At 40.7% G+C, this 22,387-nt stretch overlaps 1 protein-coding gene across 1 annotated transcript in view; it reads right to left on the bottom strand.

The window, feature by feature from the left end:
* Window positions 1-22,387, bottom strand: part of LOC126424956 (protein Smaug homolog 1) — a 118,003-nt gene that overhangs the window by 53,815 nt on the left and 41,801 nt on the right. The window contains 3 exon segments of the mRNA XM_050087825.1: window positions 2,797-2,885; window positions 6,500-6,639; window positions 16,977-17,205. Coding sequence (XP_049943782.1) covers window positions 2,797-2,885; window positions 6,500-6,639; window positions 16,977-17,205 — 458 coding nt within the window.

Here is a 22,387-nt window from a genome sequence, read left to right as displayed (position 1 = left end):
GTGTATAGTACACGGCTGTGGAGGGCGCTGAGTGAATCATAACACAACAAGCAATTGAGAAGCCTGTATCGTCAGATGTATTGGGTGGCTTGATACAGGGAAAAAAGCTCTGCAGTAAAAAATCTAGCGCCGTTCTAGAACCCAGTATCTATAATGTTTGTTGCCAATGACAAAGGCACATCTGATACCATGGTTGATCTTGAAGCCATCAGTACATACTAAGAGATGCTGTCTCCGAGTTGCGTGCAAAGTTCGACGCATTTACAGCCGTAAGTCAAATCTAGAGTAGTATCCTTGGAAAGCAAACTAAGTCCATGATGAACATGGACCTGTGAAGGGCTCCCACCCATCATCAGGAACGTGGCAGGTAACTTAAGATTACTCTTCTGAAGCAGTATATGAGAGCAAAAGCCACCACGAGGCAGCAAAGAAGTTGCACTTACCCCTTACTGACGGTCGAGGGGGGGGGACACAAAAAATGTGTTTAAGAAAATGCTGAGAAAAGTATCACATTGGTATGACAGTGGTAGTTCAGTAGCGTCTGCATACTTTTAACTGGGCTACAGTGGCCAAAGGTGTGCCTTGATGGTGGGTGTTGGGATGGCATGAAACAGATAGTTGCGTAGATAAGTAAACGAGATACCCATAGTCCATTTTTGATCGGATAAGCTAGTGGTATAAGCAGAGGAGGATTTTCTGATCTGCTGCCCATGAAGTACCATTTAAAACACAGGATATTTATAGATCGGGTAAATCATATTGCCAGATAAGATGTGGGAGGACCAACAGAGTTTCCTATTGAACACGAGCCCCAAGAATTTTGTGGTTTCAACAAATGGAAGTGCAACAAAACCGAGATTAAAGTACGGTGGAAGAAACTTCTTACACTGCCAGAAGTTTAGACAAAGAGTTTTTCAATGTAAAAAGTAGAAGCCGTTGTCGATGCTCCACGAGTAAATACGGTCAAGATCTCGCTGAACATTTTGCTCAAGTAAGCTGCAGTAGATCACACATTCAGTGATTAAATGAGAGCTCAAGATGCCTGGTGGGAGACAGTCCATGTACGGTTAACTGCTATGGCAAGTTGGGCTATGCTCAGCACAGAGCCCTGAGGCACCCCATTATCCTGATTAAAACTATTCCACAAAGCTGAATCCACATGTACCTTGCAAACCCGGTCTTTTAAAAACTCTCAAAATGGGACAGGCGGTATCCGAAGCCTCAAGTGTGGATTCCCATCCCCTAGCATGAATTGCAAGCCTTCTCCAAACACCACTACATTCTGGCATTTCCACAGAAAATCATTTGTAATGTGGCTCAAGAGGTGACAAGATGATCGACTACAGACCAGTGCTTACAAAATCCACATTGTCCATTTGTTAGCATATTCCGAGACTCTAGCCACCTTACCAGCTGACCGCTGATCGTGCACTCTGTCACCTTACAGACATTGTTGATGAAGGAAATTGGATGGTGGTAGGGAAGGCTGTTGTGCATTCTCTGCTTCAACATGTGAAAGGCAGTTACAACTACAAATTTTCATTTTCACCAGGAGCATAGGCTCGATAATGGATCAGCCATAAGGGGTGTAGAGACCTAACTTCGCATCAGTGACTTCAGAGCTCGCCTGATCGAGATATGCATTCCACCACTAGCCTCTCCTCGGTAAGAGAAGGCTGCAAAACGTTCAATACTGGCAAGAACAGGTGGAAGACAGAAGGATGTCCAGCAATGGCACAGAGACAATTTAAAAGCCAACATGGTTTCGTTTCCAAGTCGCGTGGTTCCTTATGAAATACGTGAACCAAGTATTGTGAAATCAATATGCAAGGTGCTGAAAAGAAACTCCAGTTACCGCAGAAAAAGAGTAACACAGATCTTTGTTGACTGGAATTGCTTTCCTGAAACTTCTGTCTTGCTTTGAAACATAACCATATCAGACAGAATTTTAAAATCTGAGGATTAGATCCTAGTGGTGCTCTGGAAAGCAACGTAATCTTGCAAGGGCAGCTCCTGCAGCAGGTTATTTTCACAACATTCAATAGTATGTTTTCATCTACCAACAACACCTACACCTTTTCCCTCATTTGCCTAAGTGTTTGAGCATTAACAATACGGCACCATATCAATAGTGTTTTCTCACTACTTCAACGGTAGTTGGCAATTCAGATACACTATGAGAGGGAAAGATGCAGACAATGCTATGACATGAAAAAGGTTTCCTACTAATGTGGGCAAAGACCTTAACGGGAGGGGGAGGCGGGGGGGGGGGGGGGGGGGGGGGGGCAGGGAAAGAAAAAAGAAAAGTTTCTAACTTCTTGCAAACACTGCAGGAAACATGTTAGCAACATGGATGTGGCTTTAAAGATATACCCTCAATATGCTGGATTGTTATTTTGAAAGTGAAAACCTCATGGTCCTACAAAGAAGCTTGTCATCGAGATCCTGAAGGTCCAAGGTATGTCTGCTGGCCACCATGTCATCCTCTGCCGTTTGGCCCCATGCCAAACAGAGGGGCACGTGGTCAGCAACAGTGCAACCTGTACCAGTCCTCCCACAGAGGAAAAATCCTTTGCAGTACTGGGAATCAAACGTAGGTCCTCTGCATGGTAACCATATATGCTGACCACTCTGTTATGGAGACAGACACTGTAGTCCTTTGCGCAAGGAAAAAAAAATTACCCCAAGTTTTTATTTTCATTTGTGCAGAAGATGTAATTCTCTGAAATCTGACGAAAATTTTTGAAACACCCACTATAATGAGTACCACTCTGTTTTCACCAGATGCAGTATTACCTGTGAACTCCATAGCTCTGACGTCTGACTCACTGTGACTGGTGGCGTGAGGCTGTTGCTACGCCGCACCTTCAAGTGCTGCCCATTTGCTGAAACCACACGAAACACCATTAGTGATTATATAAATTTATCTATTTTTAATTTGATAGTGAAGGATCTATATGATAAAGATACTGAGTATAGAACCTACAAAATTTTAACAGCTAATTAAGTCACTCGTGAAAATTTTTGTGATAACAGCTGCTTAACCATGTACAGCACACACAACTTATTTACAAAACTGGGTGTAGAAAATGCTGCAGAAGTACACCAAGTGTCCGAGCATACAGGAAGCTGGATTCTTTTTCCCCATCGAGTAGTTCCGTAGGATATTTTATACCATTAGCTACTGTGTTGTACTGTAATTTTCCTGCACCAGAGACATCCATCTTGACCGAGGTGGTGTCACAAATGGACATCAAGTTTGCCACTGTGCAACCCTATGCGATAATCATGCTGACTTTATTTAAAAATAAAATTAATCCAACCACACTTACATACATTATGTGCTATAAATAAATAAAAGAAGAGGTACAATTTTCGGTTCTTAAAAAATGTTTGAACAGTTTCCTGCAGCCTACATTATTAAATTGCTCTTATAATTCTCTTTCCTTACCTTGTTTTCGGAAGCTGTATGCAACGAGATGAGTTTATATCACAACATTTTCACATCACAACTGTCGGGTGCAACGAAGTGATCTCGCAACATTCTAAAAAGAAGACATCGTACAGAGGGAAGCGAGCATCATCTCAAAGCCCAGATACTGCTTCACAAGATGGTGCATTCAGAACCACAGAACACATTCAGGACGGTTACAAGGTGGAGGAATCGATCCAGCACCTCTGAAGGGTGAAGCTTGTCAATTTTACAGCTCCAGTTAGGCTTCTTCAGGAGCTGACTAAACAAGAGCAGAATGAATGAAGTCGTCGTCACTCGATGGCGACAGCCAGCTGCGACGACCTGTTGTCTCTTGGGGTGGGGGTGCTTATGCTTGAGAAGTATTGGTATTTGCCAGTACACTTTCCAATATTATAATGAAAGCCCAGATGATATCCCCATAGCACAATATTGCCTTCAGCAGCAAGCAACTGTGACGTGGTGCCAATTTCACACAGCCTTCGCCTGGACAACTGTATGACACGACTGTGGCCTCGGTGTACCACGAAATGCGGTTCATCTTTTCTCGAATGACATTTCCCATTAATCCACAGTCCACTCTCCGAGGTCCCACACCCATTTCGATCTTACCTGGCAGAGTCTGATCACAGGGGAATGCAGAGAGGGTCACGTGAGAGTGCACAGCCCCCCGTTGAAGAATGTGTCCCCCAACAATGTACTCTGTCAGACCGGCACGTATCCTGCTTTACAGAAAAAGGCAAGCCACCAAGCTCCATATTCTAAGAAGTGGCATAGATGCCCCACACCTTCTCACCTGCTTTAGTCACATTCCACAGGAGCTCATGACAGTAACGTGCTAACAGTGGTCAACTTCACCATTTCCGAGATGCTCATTTCCAGGAGTTGGGCCGTAACATTCCACTATTAGATAAAGTTGCTCGTATCAGTGGATTTCCCCACTTGTGGCCCTTGTTATGGCCAGAGTTATTCCCTGTTTGTTTCTGCTCCACTTACTTTCCTTACAGTGTCATGCGATTGGAAGATCATCAGGTGGCAGCCAGTCTATTAGTAAGCAGTGGTCATAATGTAATATTTCAATGGACTGTGAAATGGAACCTGGGTAATTTTTGGTCTGACTCAACTGTTCCATCTCCTGCGGGTCATCTGTAATCTTCTGATACCTAGATCAGTTTACTAGTGTGGACCTACTAGTCAGTTCCACCCCCAACAATGATCCAGCCACCTTCACAACACCTTCTCTGACATGGACGGGCGGCGAAGCCATTGTCGACTGTCCTCTGAACTACTTCAACGATGTAAACCAACTGAAATTTAAAATTTATGTATTCATACCTTCTTTTATAAGATCACAGGCTGACATACATTCAAGCCGTTCTCTCAACTGTACACATCTTGAAAATATCTCCTGCAGTGAGATGCCCCAACACCTACTACTAAACATCACAAAAGCTCTTGTCATCAAGGAAGCTTGGAAGTGGGACATGCCAGCCTAAAAATGTCATTTCATACTTCAACTGGCTGCAGTTCTTTTTTACAAGCACTTACTTTAAAGACTGCATCACAAATCCTGATCACAAGCGTTTTACGTGCAATGAAAGCAATTGTCACGTCACTGACATTTTACGCTTTCCGGCAAATACAGGGTGACAATTACTGAACTATATGAAATAAAAATTATCGTAACTGCTGATTGGTTTGCGTTAGAGTGTTCAAACTGCACTGTTTGCCACAGGGTATGGTGGCAATTAGTATGCATATGTATGGTTTGGTTTAACGATGAAGTCCACTTTCATTTGGATGGGTTCACCAATAAGCAAAATTGGCACATTTGGGGACTGAGAATCCTCATTTTGCTATCAAGAAGTCTCTTCACCCTCAATGGGTGACACTGTGGTGTGCCATGTCCAGTCATGGAATAATGGTGGAACATTCCTTGATGGCATTGCAACTATCTAATGGTACACGAAGGTTTTGGTAGACAATTTCATTCCATTATCCAAGGTGACCCCAATTTCGGCAAGATGTGGTTCATGCAAGACAGAGCTCGACCCCATCTTAGCAGAAGAGTTATGTCCTGCAGGAGCACTTTTGGGAGCACATTGGCTGCCATATTCTCTGGATCTGAACACATGGAACACCTTTCTGTGGGCTATGTTAAAGACAAGGTGTACAGCAATAACCTCAAAACCATTGCTGACCTGAAAACAGCCATTGAGAAGGTCATCGACAGCAGTGATGTTCCGACACTTCAGGGGGTCGAGCAGAATTTCACTATTCTCTCTGCACCACAACATTGCCAATGATGGCAGGCATGTCAAACATGTCTTAACCTAAACCCGAACATCCATAGTCACAAATTACATGCCGAAATAAAGTATGTCCACGCCATAGTTTGTAACTAATTTACATATTTTTCATATAGTTCAATAATTGTCACCCTGCATATGCTTCTGATATTAACATTAACAATGAAGCGAAGTTTTATGAAGCACATTCTATTGCCACCAACTGTACAAATGGAAGCAACACCAGTAATCATACAGCATAGATTATGCGAGAGGAAATTAACTGCCCCACCGTAACTGACCGCGGCTGCATAGCATAGAATTTATAGATACAGTCCAAACAACGACATTTCTTCGAATCACTGAATTTTCCTTTACTTCATCCCCCCCCCCCCCCCCCCCCACACACACACACACACACACACACACACACACACACACACACCAGAAACTCCCTTTTTCCTCTCTAAGACTTAATCTGGAACTAAAATTTTAAGAAATGAACTTTGACAGTTAATCACAAAACAAATGACAAAGACCACTAGTCAAAGCGATCTGGCAGCAGAAACTGGCAGTTTAGATACTCTGAACTAGATCATTGAGACAGCTGAAATAGGAGCTCTTATTTTATTTCATTGTTTCCAGTGCAAAAGTGACTACACTCAAGATTTATTTTACTAAAGAAAAAATACTCTACATTTGAAATAACATAGTTTGAGCAGACAAAGTGCGAACTAACCCTGGAAGTGGCCATTGGTGCCCCACCCCGGTGGAGTGTCTGCCACAGGTGTACAAGTACCGATCGCTCCAGCTACTCCTCCCGCTGACGGACCATTGGCAATGCGGTCCTCTAGATGGCGAAGCCACTGAGTGAGTGACCTGTCGAAAATGCAGGTGCCACCTTAGGTTCTCAATTAACTTAGTGCAAACTTTCAAAATCATCCTAACATTAATCAGCTCTTTGCATATGGACACCACAGACCAATTCATGTTTTGGATGCGTGGTATTACACACAAGACACTGCCTTCATACACAATTACAGTAAAAATAAAAACTAGTCCATATTAGAGGTAATCAAAGTTTTGTTACACTGAACAACTAATGTTATGTAATTAAGGTAGGAAAATGTTTTTTGTCCTGCTGATATCTATTTTAGTTGACCTATTGGGTCATCATCAGAAAACAACTGACTTATCTATAAGGTACACTTGTGTGTAGGAAATCAACAATGTCTTATCACGATAAGGTGAGAATAGTCTAATCAAGCACTCGTCACATTATACACTAATTATGTTAAATTGCTAAATTAGATTACAATAGGCATAATATCAAACACAGTAATATGCAATATTAAAGTATGCACGTCTAGTTATACTCATAAAATATTAAAGGTTGTGAAGAAAACAACCTCGTATGGCAGCAATAATAGTATTAAATAAGGCCATAACAGTGACAAAAGTATCAAAGTGTTGTTCAGAATACATCATCTGTGTGGAAATGTTAACTGGAAGGGAGAGTTGCATCCTGGCTTCCATTTATTTCAATTTAGTGATGTGAACTAAGCCTCTTGTGTACTCCATTTGTGCCAATGCAAAGTTAGTATTGTCGCATAGCTGCCTGACTGATGCCTGTGAAAGACAACTAGAAGAAGCCATTATGGAACTCAACCTACAGGTACAGAATGCACCTCACACTCCACCAACCTACAAACAGAGGTTAAAGAAACAACACTGATGTTACTTTAGCAAAGGCAAGAGTGCTGCACTGTGTGAAAGGCTAGAAGGTTGAGAGTGGAATGACACTGAGTGGTCACAATACCTTACACTACATCATCACGAAGTGAAATCCAAGACCTACAGAAAACATCAAGGAGGCTAACTGGGAAGAACTCTTTAAGAGTATACCACTGCCAGGGAAGTCCATCACTGGGTGATGTATATGTTAGAGAGCAAGAACTGACAACAACTGCACGCACTGCAATGGAGGTGTCAATGCCTATCAGGAGAATTCCTTCTACACGAGTACCTTGCATCTCGACAGATTCTGCAAGAAGAACCAGGAAGCTATACCAGAGCAGCACGACTCACGAAGAAAGAATCTAAAGGCTGCAAAGATACAACGTTTTAAGGAAGAGTTATGGAAAACAAGTGGAGCAATGGAACCAATTTGTGGAGACTAACTTAGAAACCAATACCTGGAGAATACTATACAAAATAGTCTGCAAGAAAATATGGTCACAAACGATTTTCTTCACGCTCAAAAGAGATGACTGAACAATAATAGAAACCTGAGAACAGTCAACTGCCCTGCTAATGGAAACACTAATTCCCGACGGAGGAAGACAGTCAACCAGTGCAGGTTACGAACTGTGTCATGGGAAGGCTCTAGAAACAATAAGCTCGGGTACCCCTTTGCACAGGAAGAAATATGGCAAATCTCAAACAAACAGAAAAATCTCCAGGACCAAACAGGATCTCTGACAAAGTAATACCAGCCCTACGTGACCAACTGGATAGATATGTGAACTGTACAATGCATGTCTCTTGCAAGAAAGGGTTCCTGCACCGTGGAAGAACACTGATGTGGAATGATACCCAAATCCTACAGACTAATTTGGCAAGATTTTTGAAAAACTATTATGCTAAAGATTACCAAATCGTAGACTGCCACACAGGATGAGCCCTCGGCAGTAAGGGTTCAGAAGAAGGAAGTCAACTGAAGACACAACTAGAAGGCAATTTTGGTAGCACCAGACACTCGTGCTATGTATGCTCTAGCAGTGACTATCAATATTGCTGGTGCTTTCAATAACATATAGTGGCTGTCTCTTTGGCTGCCTTAGAGATTTGGAGTGCTCAGCAGCACTGTACATCTGCCCTAGTGCTTAAGGCTGCCTGCAGGAATCAGTGTGTGGTCCCGAGTTTGGGAAAGTAGCACTGGAGGCCATACTCCAAAAGTTACGTGACAGCAGTAACATATGTGGACTGGCAGCATTTGCAGACGACATGCTGAGGTGACTCCAGAAGAATTATAGAAGACAAATGTGATGTGGCTCTCTGTGAACTTGATGGCTGGTGTCCAAGTGTTAAATTGTCACTAGCACCTCAAAAAAACAACATACATCCTGCCTGAAAGGGATCCTAGCAAGAAACTGTTAAATAGAATTAAATGATTAGGAAAAGTGCAGTAAAAATGTATCTACGGGTATTTCTGGAGGAACATCCTAACTTAGCACATCATACAAAGGAAGCCAGCACTAAAGGTACAAACATGATGTATTAAATTGTAACCACTGCAAATAGGCAATTTTGCCTTCCTCTGAAAACAATCAGTCTACCACTCATCTACATTAGCATCAGTCGAGCATTTGGGCTCAGATTGTAGCTAGTTCAATGAGGAGTGCTACTAAGATTAAAGGGTGCCTACTGCACTAGGCCAAATGATGATTTGTTAGTAATTCTAGGATTAGGGAACTAGGAACAAGGGAGCCTTTTACTGGTTGAAGAAAGGCAAGCAAATGCAAGTACGATGGGTGATCTGAATTGAAGCAAATTCGAAAAAGGTAACAAAAGATTGCATATTACAACTGTGCAAAATGAACGGGACACTTCAGGCACAGGCAGGAGAACATACGAACTTATTTCTAACATCAGGGAGAGATTAAAAATGAAATTTCTTAGCCCATCGAGTGGACTGATTCATTACCTGGCTGGCCATAGCCCATACACCACCTGTTTATACAAAATCAAAAGACAAACGAATGGTAGCAGCACCTGCAGTAGTGTGGGCACACCAGAACACCCATCATGGGACGGCGTGCTCTACGAAGATAGAGTGTAATGGACGTCAGGTACAAAGGATGTTGGATCCCAAAGCAGCACAAAGAAGATAGTTTATCTGGTGCCTTCTTGATGATACTGCAGCCACAGTACCCAGGATGGTCAAGGAAGACTTCACAAGGCATTCAAACTAGGTCAGCATGCTTCCATCCAGGCTGGACAACACACTGTGCAGATGGAGCGAAGATAACCAAGGTCAGCGACCACCGAATGAAGTAATGCCCACAGAATATATAATGCGTTGATGCGAGTGATCATGGAAGCATGGACTCTAAGACTTAACAGTTATGGGTGGAATAGTTTGCTATAGTGGAAACATTGCCGACAGGCTGTTCGATGCCCAAGGAATCCAGCAGACAATGGCTGCTGACCAGGTAGTACGAGGGCAGATGCAGCAGTGAAAACAACCATCTACTAGTTAAATTCATCAAAAAATGTACAAAGAACAGATTCTGCAGGGATTATAGTAGGCTAACATGTTAACTGTTTTATTTTAGCTTTGTAGTATTTCTAGCATTTAACAAATCAAATATCAGAAATAAATACAGAGAAAACTGTATTTTACATTTTCATGCAGTGCAGAATTTAAAAATGCAAAATTGAGGAAAGTGAAAAAAACCAAGAAAAATGGAGAAACCCCAAAAATAGAGCAAAAACATATGTAATTGGCATATGATTAAAAATCTTAATCCTCTCCAATATGTTGAATAAAATCTGTACACGTGAAGGAAATTAAATGTACACTACAAGTTCATACAATAATTTGTGGTAATGAATTTAACCAGTTCTTTTTTTTTAAAAAAAAAAAAAGGTTCACACCACCACATAGTTGTAACAACATGAAAAAAAAACTTGTCAAAAAATTGAAAATGGTATCTGGTACAAGGTAATCCAGCTATTTCTGACATGTTACGACCAAAAATTATGGGTCAAAATACATGTTTGAGAGATCTTTCCTTTGTGTTCAGCCAGAAAGAAAGCAAAAAGTAATGAACATTGTGGATTAAACCAAAAACTGAAGTATGGTGAAAGGCCGCAGAATTTAACGTGTGTGTGTGTGTGTGTGTGTGTGTGTGTGTGTGTGTGTTTTCCTTCTCTCGAGAGGACAGTGAAAAAAACGAGCTTACTTCTCCAACTGACATTAGAAGCTTATTAGAAGTAAGTTCAGTGAATTTCTGTACATTGCATAAAATTTACATTTGAGACAGCTCAGGCGCTACAGTTTTGCTTTATGCCTTCTATCACTGCTGCCTATCTTTATGAGCTACAGTGTGCAGTACAAAGTGTATCTAAAATGTGCTATTGCAAAACCCTTGCTCTATTTCCATGTAACATATCTGCACAAAAAGCATATTTTCAGCACTTCATTAAATGCTGTCACCCCCTACCTCCTCTCCCACAGTTGAGGAGCCACACACCTAGAAGGAAACTCATTTTATGTGCGTTAGTGTAGTGTGGCAGCTGTGTCTGCTGTTTGAACAAGTCGCCAACCAACAAGAGCTCAGTAGTCAGAAACGGTCGACGTTTCCTCTATTCTGATCGAGCAAATTCTTTCAGACTCCGTGTTTTGAATTTAAAAGGTTGACGAGAGATGTTGCTGAAGACATTAAATTGAAAATACATGCCAAAAGGTGAGGCCATTCATCACACAATGGCTCGGTCTGAACACTTTGCATCAACTGTGTTGTTTTTCCCATTGCTGCCGCAACCTAGTAGTAGATGTATCATAATTTCGCGCTGAAGCTAAACACTGCAAGTTGTGTTGGTAATGCCACTCATGGATTGTGTCAGCATTTCTCTCTCACGTCTCTGCTCTATGCAACTGCCTAAAATATTCACTTCACCCTGCCACCACTCTCGGTATGAACCGTCTGTCTTTTGTATCACTTACAACTCATTCAATCACATCAAATGTCAACAGGATGAAATCGGGATGAATTCAAGCAAGAAATCTAGTAAGAACATAAAATCAAGGTAACTTACTAGGAAGAAACATAAAAACAGGGAATTTTTGTCATTTATCTTATGGGCTTTTCACAGGGGCTATGAATTTTTGGTGTAGAATCGCAAAAACATGAAATCTGAAGTTGCACTGTAGTTAATATATAAGTTTATTACTAACCAAGGAAATGTGATTTATATTATCTATTTTAGATTTTCACACAATTGGCTGTAATTATGAAGAATAAATAAATACATAAATAAAAAAATACTTGAAAACAAATAAATAAAACAGTCACCTAACTTTATTTTTTATATGATAAAATTTATGACCACCTCATATAGGGTACATGACAATGCAACTGCGTTTTATTAAACACTCTTAGAAATGTATCACCATAAGAAACACAGGGAAGCCCATGTGAATCTTGAACTAACAGATATCAAACTTGTAACCAGATAAGTAAATATGACATGTTTCTCATCAATGCATCCTAATTTTTTAAGATAGTGCTATGGCTACTTTATTAGCATTACTAAATTTTTTTCCAACAGTGAACATTTTGGACATGAGCTGTATTAGGCTTGGAAATCATACCTATTGATAACACAAAAATTTTTTACCACATCTTATCATGAATAGTTGTCTTAAGCATCTCAGCTACCTGTGCACGCTCCCAGAACTGATCCAAACCTCCAAACGTACGAAGTATTACAGTCTAGATGAGCAAGACGACAACAACACTAACGTTCAACACATTTCTCTCATTAAGCCTGTTGTGGGAATCCATATAAGCTGTGAGCAATGAGGGTGTAGACACTGTATCATATAGAGGTTCACACCAGTCATGAGAGTGCACACAGGTAGCCGAGACAGTTAAGGCAACTACTCGCGACATGCAGGAAGTCTGGATTCCAATACCAATTTAACACAAATTTCCACTTGTCACTAATACAGCTGATGCCAAAAGTATAAGGAATAGGATAGATTGCCACTCACTGCAACTACGATTGTGGTGGCGGCCAAGGGTGCGTCAGGTATGTGTACTTTTGTAAATGTGTGTTTTCCCTGCTGAGGAAGGTTTTGGAATATAGCTGCATGTGTATCAGTCATTTTGTTAAGCCTGTCTGCAACTCAACTCGTCATCTGTATGGTGCGTGGCAGTCTATCCTATTCCTTAAATTATTATTCCAACCTGCAGTTTCCATTGTTTGGTGTTAGAAGTATTCCCAACTGCAACAAAATTTCTTAATACTGATCGTTTCAAAATGCATACCGATCTTAGGGGTTTTTAGCAATTTTTACTTTCATCTCACAATTATAAACACCACATCAAATGAATGAGTAACTCAAACTGTTTTTCTTACATATGTTCAATGTGAGCAGCAATTGCAGGAAGACAGCCAAAGGATTTGGATAAACCGTTAAACAGAATGGACAATGTCTCAAAAATAAATACAATAAACAACAAAAAGGAAGCAAAGCTTAATAGACTAATCTAATTACATAATGCGATTTTGGGGAATGCATTTTGCTATTTGGGCAGTAAAACAACTGAGGATGACTGAAGGTGGCATTAGCAAGAAAAGTACTTCTAACACAAAAACAAAGAAAGAAAGAAAGAAAGAAAGAAAGAAAGAAATATAAATATAACACATTCTGAGATAGTGAAAGGGATGACAACTTTGCTAAAAAAAGGGATCGGTTGATAAGAGACATCCTGTGCCATCAAAGAGTTGTTGACCTGGCAATCTAAAGAAGTGTAAGGGACAAAAATTCTAAAGGTAGACCATGGCTTGAGTACAGGTAAAAATGGGTGTATGTTGTTGTTGTTGTTATACAGAGATAAATGGGCTTGCACAGGACAGACAAGCAAGGAGAGCTGCAGCAAACCAGTCTTCGGACTGAACACCACAACAGCAAAATTAAACATTTTACTCATAATTTTTTGCCAGGCAGATTTTTTCCTTCAGAAGTATTCCACTTTTTTCCATGTTAGAGTATGCTCAATCATGATGTCCAAGCAAAACAACTACACAATCCATGAAATCGCAGAAATTCAAATGTAAACTGTTCAACCGAAATACTATACAGACTTTGATTACAGATGAATTCCTGCAATTTTATTAATCGAGTAATATGTGTGAAAAGGTAAGGATTAAAAGCTACACAAAAACATGAAATGTCACTTATGGGGTGGACGTAAGGAGGAAGGGGAGCAATGACTGTTAGTAATCTATTTTATTCCCGAGTCAGTACGTTTAATTATCTTTTGTTTTTTCACAAATGCTACAGTGTAGAGTACAATGAGTTACATTTTGCAAGGCAGTCTTTAATAGCACATTCCATTCAGATGTTTACGATTTTGTTAATTTTGTTTTCTGAAACAAAGAGTAAGCCAATATGTAGATAGGGAGCGGTCACAGTTTATTGTGCATCTACACTATGATCTAGACTATCTCGACACCCCCAAAACATACGTTTTTTTATATTAGATGCATTGTGCTGCCACCTACTGCCAGTTACTCCATATCAACGACCTCAGTGGTCATTAGACATCATGAGGGAGCAGAATGGGGCACTCTGCGGAACTCATGGACTTCGAACTCTTGATTAGGTGATTGGGTGTCACTTGTGTCATACATCTGTGTGTGAGGTTTCCACCGTTTCGATGTAATAGTGAAGGGGAAACAAAGGGACACATACAGCCAAAAGCATACAGGCTGACTCGTCTGTTAACGGACAGACTGCTGACAGTTTAAGAGTGTCATAATGTGCAATATGCAGTCATTTATCCAGACCATCACACCGGAATTCCAAACTGCATCAGGATCCACTGCAGTACTGTGACAGTTAGGCAAGAGGTGAGAAAACTTTGATTTCATGGTCGATTGGCTGCTCATAAGCCACACATCACACCGGTAAATGCCTAACGACACCTCGCTTGGTGTAAGGAGCGTAAACATTGGACGATTGAACAGTGGAATAATGTTGTGTGGATTGACGAATTACGGTACACAATGTGGCTGTCCGATGGCAGGGTGTGGGTATGGCAAATGCCCGGTGAATGTCACCTGCCATAGTGTGTAGTGCCAACAGTAAAATTTGGAGGTGGTGGTGTTATGGTGTGGTCTCATTTTTCTTGGAGGAGGCTTGCACCCCTTTTTGTTTCGCGTGGCGCTATCACAGCAAAGGCCTTCACTGATGTTTTAAGCACCTTCTTGCTTCCCACTGTTGAAGAGCAATTCGGGGATGGCGATTGCATCTTAACACAATTAAGCACCTGTTCATAAAACACGGCATGTGGCGGAATGGTTACAAGACAAAACATCCCTGTAATGGACTGACCTGCACAGAGCCCTGACCTGAATGCTACAGAACACCTTTGGGATGTTTTGGAATGCCGAATTCGTGCCAGGCCTCACCGACCAACATCGATACCTCTCCTCGGTGCAGCAATCCATGAAGAATGGGCAGCCCTTTCCCAAAAACCTTCCAGCACTTTATTTAACATATGCCTGAAAGAGTGGAAGCTATAATCAAGGCAAAGGCTAGGCCAACACCATATTGAATTCGAGATTACCAATGGAGGGTGCCAAGAGCTTTTAAGTTATTTTCAGCCAGGTGTCTGGATACTTTTGATCACAGTATACATTTTATAAAATTCAATAAGAAAATGTACTTTGAGTTCATAAAAGTTAACAGCATTTGGCTAAATTACTACTACTGCTATCACGCGTCATCCTACCATGCCAGTGGCAGTTTGATGACAATTGTGCAGCTGACAGGAGGAAAGTAACATGGCACATGGAATGAGGGGGGCAGAGCGGGTGGAATGAGCAACATGTTGGAGGGAAGTCAAAAAATTTAATGTATAAAGGGTGAAAATAATGAGGATGTTTCTAAATAGAGTCACTGTCTCAAAAAGAATTCATGCCTCCTGGTAGAACAGCAAAATATTGAACATAGGTATTTTTCTGAATAAATAGTGTATTTTGCTTCTATACTGGCAGGAGAATGTTGCTTCAAAACAAACCATCACATGCCACTCTCTCATTAGTTGTGTAGAAGGAGCAGCTGACAAACCCCAAATCCCTCCTGGCAAACATCAAGGTGAGCTCTGACAACACTGCTGTATGAAACACAGAAGTAGGCCACTGGCTCCTTCTAAACTTTTATCATCTTCTGCAGAAATAGGGGCTATTGTTGAGTAGCTATTTAATTTTAAAGTCAATCAGATTCATACTGCAAGTGGATTCAAACTGGAGTTTGAACAGGTTTGATGTTCATAAAATGCCAAAGTATGAAGGGCAGACTCCCACAGTTGGCAGTATGACAAAATTTGCTGCCTGATCAACACTCCTCTCCCCACAATCATTGTATTTCTACCTTCCAGTCAAGCTGGGGTCACTGTTCTTCCTCCAATGTTCCGCAGAGCTGTGCTTGAACACTGACTCATGGACAGCTATATCTTTTAGGGTGTAGGTCACATGTAACAACAGCAACTAATACACAAATAAAAGCTTGCAATCACGATTAAGTCCAATTCTTGAAGTTTTGCCCATTCTGTGATCTAGTGGCATCTGTTGGTATGATCTCCACTACAGGTATTCCTGCCATAATTTATTCTTGCAATAACAGTTGCTGCCTGTTTAATGTGATTTATTTTGTTTGTTAGATATTTAATCCTGGATTAATTCTCTTTCTCATTTTATCTGACTGTCACCGTCTTATTCTAAAGCTGGTAACATTTTTCCACAGTATTCTAAGATGTGAACAGTAAATTTCTAATTTGCAACCTACTTGATAAATGATTGTAGTTTCTCATAACCAAATGAAATGCTGTCTTTGGTTCAGACCCACGTAATGGTATTTGAAGAACAATATTTCACCTTTGAATGTTACCTTTACTTAAAAAGCAGAATAAATGTATGTATACTGTATAGATTTAATGTATGAGAATTTATCACAAACCTGTTTAAATACAACAAAAGTTTGTAAGTTGATAGAATTTGAATGCTATCTAATTTTGTAATCTGATAAATATGGCAGGTCATCTCAGAAAGTCAATTTCATCCTTGGGGACATTCTCTCATTAGTGACAAAGTCTTTCCTCTTAAGAATTATTGTGCCAATAACCCGTGAACTTCAATTACTGTATGAAAATGTCGTACTTTCATGAGAAATGTCAGTGCTGGCAATAGCCGCACATATTTAAGTACATACACTATTTTAGCTTTTGGAACTAATTGTCCCTTACTCTCCGAGGGCAGAGGAATAGGTTGAGGAAAGCTAGATTTACTTATACCTTAGCATGAGGAAGAAACTGGAGAGAGAGAGAGAGAGAGAGAGAGAGAGAGAGAGAGAGAGAGAGACTACAGTATTCTTTAGAGTTGAGACAAGTGTCAACAGTTTGACCCTTTCCTGCCCATACCTCCTGTCGCCATTGCTGATTGCTGGATGTATCAGCGCATAACTGAGGAGCTGTCTTGCTTCCTCCACATACGCCCCGGTCTCCACTGCATGGCTGAGCGCGGAGTGGATGGCCGCAAGATAGCGAGACTTGGCTTCACAGTTGCCAGGCCGCAGCAGGGGCAGTAGCTGCAGCAACTGCCTCAGTGTCGAGCCGTCGCAGCCCAGAGACAAGATGCTTCCAATGTATCCTGCAGCACGCATACATAACTTAAGATACATTTAGACGAAAAATGAAAAGGAACATCCGAGTTGATAAAGGTTACTATACTTGGTAATGCAGAAATGAAAATACCTAACTGAATACTTAAATAAATTATATTTTTCTTCCACTTGTACTTTAAAACTAAAGACCACTTCTTTATTGTATATCCTACAATAATTATACTCTAACTGGGCTGCAAGTGCATTTCTTAACATTTGAAGAACTCCCAATGTAACTTTTTGCTAAGTCGAATTCATGACAACCAATTTAAGTATGATGGGCAGATACCAGAGCTAACATTCACGGGTGACATAGGTTTTCCAGTCACATGTTAGGAAAATGTGTTGAAAGGAATGAATGCATACTGACCACAGGGTGTACCTTTAGGATGAACAACACAAAGACTATCACTGGTAGCAGAGAGGTAAGTACGCGAAGTGCATTACTATCGTTGATAGTAAAATAGTTTATTGTTCTCCTTATGCATTGCTGGTTCTCTGGAAGATTTGAAGCTCACAACTGGAAAGCACGTGTCCAAACAATTCACATCATGTTTGGCACGTGACTTTTATACCACCTAAAATGAAGGACTAAGGTATTTTGGCTCACTCTCCCCCCATCCCCTTCCTCCACCTACTTTTTGAGAAAATTGCCCCAAACATTTATGACACAAATCACCAAATGGTTGAAAATCTGGCGTTCTTCATCATCGTATAAGGAGTCCACAAATGTTTATTTTCCAAGAAATCAAGAAAAAAACTTTTCACTGCCATTTATACGCCCATTAGGTGAACACCCTTCTATGAAAGCAGTGCTTGCTGACAAGGGAGCGGAGGACCTGCTGAGGGATTTGGTGTGGTGGTGGGGGGGGGGGGGGGGTGTAATGCCTTGCTGTGCTGTTGAATAATGCTTACACGAGGTGAAGGGAGTCGTCATTCAGGTTTCACACTGAACAAACATATGCAGTCTAGTCCCACAAAAATTATGAACAGTTTGTAGATAGTAAAATATGAGTTTGGAAGTTTTCCATTAACAGGTAGGGAAACAGGCATTAACTTCTTTATTTGTGAAGGGTGCATATAATCACCAAATCCGAACAAATCAGAACAGTCATTCTTAATAAGATACGTTGGAAGAATGAGGGATGGCTATATTAGTATTTTAACTATTGTCGAGGCTGCTGTGAGTTTATGTAGTGTGCGAGTAATTTTGAAAAAGTGATACAACAATGGCAAATTTCAGTGTGAAAGTTGAAATAAAAACTGGTAAATCAGGATGGCACGGTTGTGTTTGACTATTGTTGGGAAGCGTGTCAGTTTCAAACTCAATGAATCCTTTCAAATCAATCTTTTTACGTAAATTGAGGAACTGATGAGACCACAAATATTAAAGGAAAGGCGTTTTCATTTTAGGCAATACTCATCTTTCATACAAAGCACATTTCCTACGTTAAACATCCCTTACGCATGTCTGATCACAGTAAAGAAAACAGTCAATTAGACATCAGCAGAACACGGCAGGATGGAGGTTACAGTTAACTATTTTCTCAACATCAAAATTGAGAACACAGCTGTGGAAAAAAGCAAAAGAATTTTATGTGGGGGATCAACAGTATGCTGGACAGCCATCGCAAAGAGGATATCAGAAATCCAGGGGTTTGACAAAAATATGGGAACATCAAAACACAACCAATTACCAGGCCTAATACAGTATAGCAAACCTGTCGGTATTTGAAACAGGCTTTTAGTCATCTCAGAATGGATAAATACAGGTCCTATGCGGTTTTCAATTGACTATTATAACATTCGTCCTGTAAAATAATGGTAAGTTCAGGAAACAATGAGATGGATAGCGATTACATGCCCTTCTCTCCAAAGCAGAACACAAAGGCTAAATAACATTGAGATCAGGTTACTAGTGGCCAGCGAGGGAAGATGCAACAATTCATCATTGTGCTCAAAACAAGTCCTGGAAGATGTGGGTTGCGTAAACAGAAGCCCTGTCATCTTTTAACACAGCATCACCATAGACAAACAAATACTGTATCGCAAGATGGATCTGGTCTGCAAAAATGGTCGTGTAATCCGTGGTAGTAATGTAACCTTCCAGAGTAACCACGGAGCCCACGGAATACCACAATACAGCTGTCCAAATCGCCCATTCCACCATGTTTTACCGCTGGCATGCAAGCTATGCCAGAAGTTGGAAACACTGTCAAAACAACACTCATTGGTATTGTAACGGTGACCCGAACGGTCGCGGGGTTGTAACGACGGAAAGCACGGCGGGACCCGCGGAGCGGCCTGCGAACAACACAATGGGAGAGGACGGACACGACCAACGAAGAAAAGATCGAACAATGACAAGATCGAACAATGGAGTCACAAGAAAACCTAACAAACATGTCCACTCGTACACAGAACAAGTAAGTAAGCTGTCTAATGCGAGGTGATGTGTCCACAGACGTACACGAGATTAGACTGGCTGGCTGAGCGAGAGGCAGACCTTTAAGTACTATATCGGGGGCGGCACTATTGGCCGCTGGAACCACGTGTTCCACTGTGGCGCCCTCGCACTAAAAGCGGGCCAGGAGGCGTGCGGCGCCACAGCTTATGGCACGATGGTGCAGAGACCTCTGGGGTTCTTTGACGCCCACAACGTCTGGCGCGGATTCAAATTCCGCGGTGCGCGGTACCAAAATTGGAGCAAATGACTTTTTCCATTGCTCCATAATTCAAGTTTTATGGCTCCAGCACCATGTTTTCTTATCACATGCATTTGTATCATTAATGAGTGGTTATGGAATTCCAGATCATCCTGAAATTCCCTCCTTGTGGAACTCCCTTTGTACTGTTTTGGTGCTCGCAGGGTTTGCAAATTTGGTTCTGCAGTGACGTGTGTGTATGCGTGTGTGTTATTTTTCGTCACAATCTTCTTCAATGACCATATGCATGACCACCCACCACCCATTTTCACTTAGCAGATGACATTTTCTTGCTTTACTTGTATGAGGTATAAATCTTCAACACATGCCTCCAGAAACCATCAAATACTTCGGCTGCCTTGGTTATGGAAGGTGCCACCAGACAAGCACCAGCAATTTACGCATGTTCAAGTCCATTTAGCTCTAACATAATTCACTCACAACTGCACACAACATTGTTCCGACAGTGACTGACACTTAACATATTGAAGACCCTGCAGAGGCACTACTTATGGTCTATCTAGCACAACCTGCAGGCTCAGCTAGCATCTGTATGTTCAAGCACGAATTTCTAGTGGTATTTGCATATTTCTGCCACGCTCATGTAAACTGGCCAGGAGAAGAAATTTTTCTTCAATAAAAGAAATGTACCAATATATATTGGTGTAGACATAAGAAAGGAGATCCTTTAAGTGTTCGTCTGGTGCCCAGAATTTTAAGGAAATGAAACATGGGCAGTCAGAAACACTAAGGGAAACAAACTTGCATTTGAAATATGGTTCTACCAAAGAATGTTAAAAATTAATGGACACGTCAAGTGTGAAAAATGGCACACACTGAAGATTGTCTGTCTATGAATCTGTAGACTGGCTCAAAAAGAAACTACCAATTTTACGATAATCCCACTACAATTCGATCTTAGGTGTAGTCTTGCCACGCAGGAGAAAAATATTTTTGAAACTTCCTGGCAGATTAAAACTGTGTGCCCGACCGAGACTCGAACTCGGGACCTTTGCCTTTCGCGGGCAGAAGTAAGGCTGTGAGTACCGGCCGTGAGTCGTGCTTCGGTAGCTCAGTTGGTAGAGCACTTGCCCGCGAAAGGCAAAGGTCCCGAGTTCGAGTCTCGGTCAGGCACACAGTTTTAATCTGCCAGGAAGTTTCGTATCAGCGCACACTCCGCTGCAGAGTGAAAATCTCATTCTGGAAAAATATTTTTATTCTACACATTTTATTCACATTCGTGCTGCAAACTACTCCTGTCAGCTTACACAATTTGGATACATATTTATTCTACTTCTATTTTTTCTGGTATTCTGGTGACGATTATACATATTTGTTCAAATGGAGGAACCTTGTGAAAATCATTTTTGTGTATAATCGCACGAGCTGTCTGGCAAAAATGTTTTATTGCAAAACTACTTTTGCCCTAAATGCTTATTGTTACATACATGGTAATCATGTCAATATGACCCCAAAAAAAATTCTTTATCATCTGACATCAGCACCTTTTGTAGGTTTTACCACTGTGTTACACTTTCCTACAGTAATGGGTTTAACCTCTAACAATAATGCATGTACTGTCACTAATAGAATTTTTTTGCATTATTGCTCACGTGAAACCCTGTTGGCAAAAAGTTGTATTGCTGTTGTAATATTGAAACTTACCAGCAGTGGTCCTTCCTTATAATTTTATGTTTACCTCCATGCTGTTACAGTAGACCTTCCTATTGCTCATTTTGCATCAATTTCACTTCACAGTATTTATAAAACCTTTCATTTAAATCTTCATCTGCATTATTTTGTCGAGAACGTGAGCAGAATTTAGGTTTTAAATGTTTGTGTGACAATTACCATAAAAAGTACTCTTAATTAAAAAATTTGACATCACTTCACAGCCAATTACAATAGAGCGTTTTGTTTTTTAACTGATAGGCTTGAATTTTAATTATTTAAATATTACGATAAATAAATAAAAACCACACACACTAATACTCCAAATGAATGAAAGAAAGAAAGAATAAAACTGAGATAAAATGAAAGCAAATGAAGTTAATACAATGATAAAAACAATGCAACAAAGGATTAGCAAGGAGAAACCATTACATTTAAACAAATTGACAGAATAAAAATCACAGTCATTTAGATAAATACGAAAGAAAAAGTAGATTGCACCAAATGAGATTTGAACTCGCAACCTTCAGCATACCAGCCAAATAATGTGACTGCTAGATTACAGTGCTGTTAAAAATTAGTGTATCACAAGAAATTCTGTAATTCTTTTTTGTCAGTTACTCGCACACAGGGGTCTACCAGGGTGAACAGCTGCAGTGTGTGACACCTGGGACTTAACCTACACCACCGTATAATTTTTGCCCACCGTATAGTTAATTTCAGAAAGCCAATCTCACCCTTGGGGATTTCTCTTAGTTTCTGACTGCTCAACACAACAAACAGATGAATGATT

The sequence above is a fragment of the Schistocerca serialis genome, chromosome 10, assembly GCF_023864345.2.
Source record: "Schistocerca serialis cubense isolate TAMUIC-IGC-003099 chromosome 10, iqSchSeri2.2, whole genome shotgun sequence".
Classification (NCBI taxonomy): Eukaryota; Metazoa; Arthropoda; class Insecta; order Orthoptera; family Acrididae; genus Schistocerca; species Schistocerca serialis.
Note: the sequence above shows the minus strand (reverse complement) of the source record. Positions and strands in the feature narration are given on the sequence as shown.